Source organism: Artemia franciscana, chromosome 17 (assembly GCF_032884065.1).
Source record: "Artemia franciscana chromosome 17, ASM3288406v1, whole genome shotgun sequence".
Classification (NCBI taxonomy): domain Eukaryota; kingdom Metazoa; phylum Arthropoda; class Branchiopoda; order Anostraca; family Artemiidae; genus Artemia; species Artemia franciscana.
Window position 1 is genome coordinate 14,077,051 of NC_088879.1, and position 9,623 is coordinate 14,086,673.

The 9,623-nt window shown below is 34.1% G+C and overlaps 1 protein-coding gene across 1 annotated transcript in view; it reads left to right on the forward strand.

The window, feature by feature from the left end:
• LOC136037890 (bromodomain adjacent to zinc finger domain protein 2B-like) overlaps positions 1-3,704 on the forward strand; it is a 152,001-nt gene extending 148,297 nt beyond the window's left edge. Inside the window, 1 exon segment of the mRNA XM_065720745.1 lies at positions 172-3,704. Within this exon segment, the coding sequence (XP_065576817.1) occupies positions 172-319 (148 nt within the window). The 3' untranslated portion in view covers positions 320-3,704.
• Positions 3,705-9,623: the final 5,919 nt, after the last annotated feature.

Below are 9,623 nucleotides of genomic sequence, written 5' to 3' on the forward strand. Positions count from 1 at the left end.
GTATAAAGCATTTGTTATGTTTTGACAATTTTTTGGCAATATTTTGACATTGATGATATTTTGATTATTTACCGTTTGACAATTTTTGAATTTTTGAATTATTTGACAATTGAAAATTTTTAGACAATATATTAACATTGACAATACATTTGACGATTTTCTTATTTACAGGTATAAGAGTCGAGACGAATTTTACTCAGACATGATCTTAATATTCACTAATTGTGAGACTTTCAATGAAGATGATTCACCTGTTGGTAAAGCGGGCCACTCTCTTAGAAACTTCTTTGAATTGCGATGGGCTGACATGATTGTATAGCCCAAAGATCAAGCATGTTGCCCATGGTAGGAACAGCGCAGCTTTTGATTTGAATGAAACTAAGACAAATCTAGTCTTTGTTAAATGTCCTTGTTGCCTTTTGTTGTGTATTTGGCATATAGTGAGGGAGAGTATCCTGACAAACCCCACGGAAATGTGAAGTATTCATGTTTGAATCGGAATGAACAGTGCAGCTTTTTATTTGAGAAAAAGTAAGACAGATTTTGTGCTTGTTAAACTTCCTTGTTGCCTTTTTTGTATATTTGGTGTCCAGTGGTGTAGCCAGATACGGCTGGGCAGGGCCGTGTATCAAGGGTTTATTTGAGTTGGGTGAATACCAAATGAAAATTCTGGGAGGGGGTAGCCCTCCTGAAGAAAAATCCTGGGTTAGCTCTTGCCTCCGATGGACTTTATCTAACAGTCGGAAATAAATTTTATAGCAGCAATTTTAGACCAACTTACGAGTCGGGGAAATGTTTCTTGGAGTGGGTCAAACTGGGTACCCCCTTTTGATACGGCCCTGATGCTAGTTGAGAAGATCCTGACCTACCCACCCACTTTCCAAAATGTGAAAAGCTCCCTACTAATGTATACGTTTTGATTATACAGTTAGTGTATATAAGACTTTCCCGTGGTTGGATCTTCTGTTGAACGGGTATCTGGCTATTCTCTTGACCATACCATCATGACTAGGGTGGCAAATATATCTTCATACCTCATTTTATTTATTCCTTTTTGTCATTGCCATCTTTGTTTTTATTTGTTGTTGCAAATGTTTTAGTTCCTAACAAAAATAAAATAAGAAAATAAATGTTCTCAATAAAAAATAAATTCTTAAGATATTATGCATCTCCATTCAGCTCTTTCGGGTTATTTTTTGGATCTTTTCCTGTATGACTGATTATTTTTCATTAAGAACAGCCAGACCTGACTAGAAGGGAAAAGATATTTTACCCCAGTTCTATTACGCCAAAAATGGAATATTTATAGACCCAGGAGAAATTTTCCAAGTTTATAATGCATAGTCTCAGCCCTGTCGAAGTGTATTGTTTCAGTGGGGAAGGGAGGGTCTTACCCCGTTTACCCTCCCCTTCTATAAGCTAATTATGACACATTCCCGAGCTTATTATGCATAATATCAGCCCCCTCCCCCAAGCCGTGTTGTTTCAGAGGAGAATAGAGGTTCCTACCCTGTTCACCCTCTCCCTCTAGTATTTGAGCATATTATGACTCCCTCAGTAAAAACCGTTTGATACGCCCTAAGCATACACATATGCTAGAGGAGGGAAGGAGGCTAGTTCTAGAATTCCCCTGGATCCTAAATTTTGTCGAATCTCTTGGCACCTCTTAAAAAATTATCAAACAGAATGTTTGTTTTTGTTATTGCTTCCCGTCGAAAAAAAATCCAATATAAGCGCTTATCCCTAAGTTCTTGGTAGAGTGAGCCTATTGACTTATCTACACATCCATAAAAATTACTATTTAACACCTGGAATGATAAAATTCCGATTGGAAACTAAGAAAAATGCTATAGAGAAGACAATTCTGCTTATTGACAAAAATAAGTAGAATAAATATTGTGTCTTTATTTCCCTTTAAGGCAAATTAAGTCTATAAAATCAAATTTTAAGTTTAAACATCTTCTTTAAATGATAAATATTCTCATTTTTTCTGCTCCGCGGGTTGTTACTGAAGTTTGTTTTTCGAAATGTTCGCATAGGAATTTTTTTTTAAAGCACGATTCTCTCCCTAGGAATATCACATGGTCCTACCCCCTCTCTAGATTTTTTACTATGAGCAGCTGTTGACGTAACCTTTACGTAAGAGGCATTTTAATGACTTTGGAACGCCTTAATAAAGGTGTTGAATGATTTGAGCCGTTAAACGATTTTGGGTAATAAAAAAGATAATTATAATAATTTGTGGGGATTTTAGTAATTCAAAGGAGACTATGTTTTAAATTTTAATTATAATAAATCATAAATTATATATAAACTTTATAGGAGAACAGAGAAACTGACAGTTTTTTTTTGTTTGTTTTTTATGGAAGCCAGTTGTTAGGAGCATTCAATGTACGCCATAACTAAATTTTGATTTAAAAGGCTCCATTTCTAACTTTTTCTATGATTAACCAAAGGAGATATGTGACATATGACACATATGACATTTTTCAAGTTCGAACTTTTAAAATTATAAATGACTCAAAGTAAACACAGGTAGACACAAACATGTCTACTTCTTCAACTGTTTTCAATGCATTCCCAGACATAGAACCTAGCGGCGTATATGAGGATTTGTTTACTTATATTTCTCTATTAATCTCTTTGTCTGTATTCACTTATATCCTTTTGTAATCAGCAGACCCAGGAAAAGAGGAAGGATATCCTTTGGCCTGAGCCTTAAAGGGAAAGGGAGCTAGTACAAGACCTTTTCATTCCTACTGCTTTATAATCTATTAGTGTTTTGCTACTTTGTGTTTGACTTTCAGGTTGCGTTGACATTTACTTGAGTTTTTACTTACATAATATGGACTCTTAGATCAATTACTCTTAATTAATATCTAAGTTAGATACTAATCTAATCTAGATTAATTTAGATAATTGATAACTCTATATATTTGCTCTAGGTAATTAATAACTCTAGATTAATATATTTTTAATTGAGATAGAAAAAACATGTTTTTAAAAACCGGGGGATTGGACAATTTTATTGTTTTTCAATTTATTTTAAATGAAAATACCAAAATGATATTTTTCGACTTCTAAAGAGGAGGATAAAAATCTAGAGGATCTTGCTCCCCCCCTCCTCGCAAGGGTAACAGCTGAAATACAATTGATTGAGTTACCTTTTGGTAAAATATGGAGAAGGACAAGGTCTTAATGAGAAGTAGGAGAGGTATACTTTTGATAATAATTTTATTTGCAAGTGATTTTTATGAGTTGATCATATTGCCAAGAATATTGCTTGACATTTGTAGAACTAAGATCTTTCTTACATCCTACTTTATATATCCTTATTTCGTTTTTATTTTGTACCTTTTGTATTTTATTTCGTAAGACTGGTTTTCTCTCATTGCTAATTATTACGAATCAGGATCTAATGCCAGTGTTGTACAGTAAACTTAACTAGGGAGTTAATTAGTTACCTCGTCTATAAGTTTCTGTCTTTTATTTGTGTTATCTCCTATTTTGAAAAGTACTTTTTTAAAAGAAAGGTATAATACATATATAAAAAAATTCGAAATGCGTGTAGGTATGGCATTTCTATTTTGTAAAAAAAATGCAACCCGTATCTTGTATATAGTATCATTTCCATAGTAATGTATTGTCAAATAGTGTTTTATATGTGAATCTAGATTTAGCCAATAAATTTTTTACTAGTTGAACTGTTCTTCCATATCCAAGTAGACACAATCAGAGTTGTACACAAGTTTTTTCCATGGGGGGGGGGTAGATTATAATGTTCATCCAAAATTCCGTTCCAGCGGGAAGGATGTAAAATTCAAACTTTTTTTTGGGAGCACATGGGAGAGAGAGAGAGAGAGGGGGGGGGGGATGTTTATTTAAACAACAATCGTAGCTCAAATGGCTAATTTGATGTTGAAATACAAAACATGTTATTATGCACTATTGTATATTGACGTAGAAAAAGGGACAAAAGAGTTCTGGTAGCGGTTTGTCCGAGCACGCTCAGGCACAAGTTTTAGCTTCTGTCTTGTACGGCTGACTGTCAAGGCATCTGGTGGTAAAATATCACGGAGTCTCGATTGGTGCAACTGGTGAAAGCAGTTAAACTCAGAATTTGAAGGTTATGAATCTGAAGGTTCAACCGCAGTAGCCGGGAAACTTTTTAGTGATTCTATATGTGAAATTAAACACTACTCTTTTTTTCTTTAATCACTTGAGTATGACGAAGAATGTTTAATGGGAATTCCCTTAGGGCAAGATGCAGGTGCGTGTTACCTCCTATGAAATGTTTACTTTTGCAAGTTACCTCATAGGGAATGTTTACTTTTGCTTGTTACGTAATGGGGAATGTTATTAAAGAGACGCAGATGTCTGTTATGTAATGAGGAATATTCAGCCACGCACATAAGGCCCCCTCACGTTCAATATTCTCTTGGGTCTGTTCCAACTTCGATAACGAATCAATGTCCTCATAGAGTTTTCAGACCCCTTCAGATGTCGGTATGTGAGCATAAAAATAATAAGAGCTCATTAGCTCATTGAAACAATTTTAATTTCATACTGTGAAAGAATTAATATTTGGCTGATAGAGAATACAATATTAGTCTAAAAATTTCTTGAGAGGGCAAAGTGACCTTTCGGATATCTTGAGACCACACTACCAAATACAGGTTTCATGATGAGAAAGTATATCATACATGGACCCTCAAAGTGACCCCTCGTCTTCATATACCCTACACCACCACCTAGGAATCTGAGACCTAAAATTAAACAAAGGCAGGTAGAGTGCACCCACCTTTATATTTCGGGTATTATAATGTTGTAAAGAGTCTTAAGAACTTGGGGAGGTTGTGCCTATTTTTGGGGATTGTTCCCCAAAATAAGCCAGCAGCTCATTAATCCACACTGGGACATCATATTTTTTGGGGGGGGGGTCTAAAAAAGACTAAAAATTTTTATTCCCTTGAAGTATTTTTGATACTAAGCTATGAGAACAGTAATTTATTATATCGAAAAAAGAAGAATATTAATCCAAGGGCCAGTAGCTCCTCAAACCCTTCAAAACTATCGGTCAAAGGCTCATTATTAAGCTGGAAAAGAATGTCTTATTTTAGTTATTTCTCTCTTAGGAGCGAGAAAATCTTCGCTCAAACCTATCGACAGGGCTCCCTATAGTAAACTAAAAAGAATATACATTGGCTAGAAAAACCTCAAATTTTTTTAGACCCAATAGTTAACCGTTACGAAAAATGTTGATAATTAGACTTACATCAAGATCGAAAGCTTGTATTTTGGACGTACTCTCGTCATGCTTGGAGCCGAAGGGGGCACATTCTTGCATTTCATGGGGAGTGCAAGTGATTAGTGCAAGACGATTACTCTTGGTCCTGAAGGGCCAGACAGGCTTGAGGTGGCCTCTTTCTCATCGCTTTGTATAGTACTCAGCTTCTTTACCAGAAAATGGGATTGGTCCAAATTTTCCTTAAAAAGAAATTAAATTTTAGTTTTCGTGAAAATATTCATATTATTTGATCGTTTATGGAAATTAGTTTTCGTGAAAGGACGTATATGGTTAATGTACATCTTATTTTTTCTTAGCTTTCAGAAATAACTGCATTGCGCCCACTCACCTTAACAGGGGCCCAAAAATGCCATAATGATACAGAACTGTGAAGGGTAAACATTAGCAAATGATGCACAACCTCTGTTCTCTAAGAGGAATTTTTAATTAATAGGGTCTAAAGGGGACTTTTTAGGGGGGTAAGCCAAAAATGGGGTAGTAAAAGGAAAATTTTGAATTTGTGAATATGACAGACCATAAATATTTTCTTTTGTGTTTTTGTTGTTACCAAGAAATAAAGTAAATGAAAAAAATTCTTCACACATATTTCGTTCTTCAGCTTCTAATAGTTGACGCGTAGCTGTTAATTTCCACAAGCACATAATAGAAAATTGTGAAGTAAAAAAATATTTTTTTGTTTTTCTAAAACAACTTGAACCTAATTTTAATATACCATCACTTAAGTTTAACTCACTGACTTCACTCCTTCTATATCGACTTTAGAAACCATAGTTTTCATGCCCCGCGACGAGTAAAGAAGCTTTTTCAAAGAAAAGTAACGAATTCAACTAACCAAAATAGAATCAAATGAATGTTATAATAAGCGAAAATCCGTTACTTTATATATATTGAAAACGATCCAGATTAAAAATTTCCAAAGAAAACGAAAAAAAGGTTAAAAGAATCAACGCTGTGAAGTTTATTGAAAAGAGTACTACGAAAGTTCTTACCTTAGAATTTTGACTATAAAAATAATTTTCTAATAAAAGAAATAGTATTAAATTTATTTAATAAACAGATGTTTTAAGAAAAAAGAAAATTGCTGAATTCAAAAAGAAAATAGTATTGTTGGTAAAGAACCTGTTAAACTATTGCTTAAAAGAAAACAAATTGAACAAATTGAGGGAGGAAAAAAAGAATAAAGATGCCTAAGTGATTATATCATATCATCAACTGATTCAAAATGGTGGCCTACTTCCTTTCAAAACCCATTAGCAGGTGCAATATATAAAGCTACTCTAACAAGTAGTGCAGCTGCATTAGGCACATATGCTAGAATGAACATTGTTGATAAAATTACTGAATCTTCAAACACTAAAGGTGAAGGTTTAACATTACCAAGGATTTTACCGGAAGAAAAATGTTTAGATTACCGGGTACACCCAAAACTCTTTTATCTGGATTGGAAGTGCCTTTTGAAGCTCATAAAAACGTGGTAGACCCAAGAAAATACACGTAGAAGTGGTTAAAGTACCTAAACAGTGCTAAAGGCCAAGAAAAGTAGTTGAAGCTTAGATTTCACAATTAAAAGAATGCTCACTTCTAAAAAACAGGGAATGCTGTAAAAAAAAAAAAATCAAAAATCATATAACATCGTTGACAAATATTGATGAAGTGAATGAATTAAGTCATATTCCTTGTTTTCGAGGTGAATTTCTTGAAATAACTTACTAAGTAAAATAAAAAAATAAAATATAGTTTAATCAATTATGACTGCTTGGGATCACCTGGGACGCATTAGACTTGTTATTTAAATGATTCCAAGTATTCATTTGTAGAATTTTATAGTTCGTTGGGAATCCAACCTTGAAATGAACTTGTCAACTACATAAAGCCTTCAAATAAAAAAATTGACTATGATTTAAAATTGATTATGATTCTACTCAAGTCCAAAACTTTAACAATATGAATTTTTGTCATCTATGTGTTCATAATTGAAAAAGAAGATTTAAGGGAATAGATTCACTGAGTAGTATTTAAAGCTTGTTTTCAAATGTAAATGGAATATGAACTAGAAAATAGGTTTTTGTTTATCGTAGAAGTTTCAAATATCATGGAAATGTTAGTAATGCTTTCTTAGTATCTAAATTTATATTTAATGCTTTGTGTTTATCTGCTTTTGCTATGTTACCCCATGCTTCTTTAAGCCTTGGGACAGTTCTGATCGAAACCCTTGAAAAATATATCAGTAGAAATAAAGGCTGATTATAAAGCTGCTTAATCGTTATATTTAGAATTGCTTGCTATGTATAGATCAGGCAAATTGACGAATGAAGAAATAATTAAAGGAGAGCATGAATTATGGAATACATTACAGCTTTTTCCTCGTGAAAATTACATGAAACAAGTGAAATTAAATGGTTATAAATATTGCGCAAATTCTGTTAATGTTTAACCATAAATAGAGAACTCTCTTACAGTCTGTGTTATATTCTCCAAAACTTTTAAAAATACAAACCATCTTTTTTCTAAAGCTATACAGGTAACAAATTACTCATATGAAATTTAACTAAATAGCGCGTCATTACCTAAAGCTTTTCAACAGCTGAATTTTTTTCAAATGATTACCTGTGAAAACAGCTTCTGTAATAGAGCTCTACCAAACAAGTCAGACACAATTGCGTACAGGCTTTTTGGCTGTTTTAATAAGTGCAACCTAAGCTACGCCTGAGCAATATTCCTCACAAAATGTGTCAAATGCCTCTACAAATTGCATGGTATTACTCGAGTCTTTTTGCGCATGGGCGCATGTGCATAAGAATCTGCAACGGCTTCATCTTCTTTAAGACTATTGGAGTTTGATGAATCGTACACGTAGTAAACGCAAGATGGCATTGTCACCTGAAACCGTCTCAATACATTGATACCCATGACATTCACAGTGCCTGAAGTGGTGTTTTAATTTATTTTGGCTCGGAAACCTAAAAGACACATTGGACTATAATGGTGTGAAGTTTGCCTAATCCTTCGACGTAAAACTCGACTAACATTTTGAATTAGAAAGAAGTTTACAATCGAATCGGGGTCTTTGGCAGGGTCTGAGAAAAGCCATACCTAGTGTTTCACCGAATCAATGGATGAAGTCCTCGCTGAATATATTACTCCCCTTTTATCTTCACGTCCCGCCCCTCATATTCGGTGTCGTACTGTAACAATTTAGTACCATTGTTTTACTCTTCTTTGGCCTCATGAAAAAAATGTCTATCTCCTTAGGTGCTACATGGTATTGCCCCTTTAAACAGTTGAAGTCTACTGTATGAAACTCTGACTTAAAACACACCACCTTTAACTGCCAAATCGTTCAAAAGTATCTTAGTAACATCCCTTTGCAATGGTTTCTATCCTGCTACGAGGACGGCCAATTTGAAGTACTGAAGCCTTGTATCGAAAGAAAAATATCGTACACCTTTACAACTCTTTAAATCAGTATAATAATTTACACACCCTTTTCCCTCACCTCTTAAAAACCAATTTCTTTTGAAATTGAGCAGCACTAACATCAATTTTCTTATAAACAAAACTATTGACTCACTTCTCAGCTCATTTTAATTTTCTACTTTATTAGAAATGCTGCGCACCCACTCTGAAAAAAAAATTAAATTAACCTCGAATTATTCAAATCAGGATAAAGCTTCTGCATTTCCATTTCAGTAGTTAATGCACATACACCTCTTCTGACATTTCGTTTAAAAAAAATGGGGTGATATTTTAGGCTGTCACGCCTATCTCCCCTCCCAAATTTGTTTTTCAAGAATGGCCACAATATTACCCACATAGAAGTAAAGGGATTTCTGAACTCAGCACTAGAGACATAGACATTACGCAAGACGGTTTCAGCTTGGTAAAATTCAGGTAATTGTAGGAGTGAACCGGCACCACTTTGTCCTTCTCCAGCTCATCATGGTCACTATGTGGGGAGGGGTTTTTTCAACCTCGTTCGTTTGCACTTGGTCTTCTGCCAATTCATAGTCATTACAACAAAGATGTTGGTTGAATACGGTCAATTGAACTAACATCTTTTGATTTTAACGACAAATACTATGTTTTATTTTGCATTTCTTTCAAATGCCATCAATTGAATTTGACAGACAATCCAGGTGTTACAAAATTGACCCTTTTTGGCAATTAACTAGCTTGTAATAAATTATGCTTACCCCCTTCCGAAAATAGATGTTGTTTAGTCAAAATGGAACTAGCCATATTTTAAATGTAAAAATAGTAATAATAGGCTACTCCCCTTCTCTCCCAAGTCAAAGATTTATTATGGAAAATAACT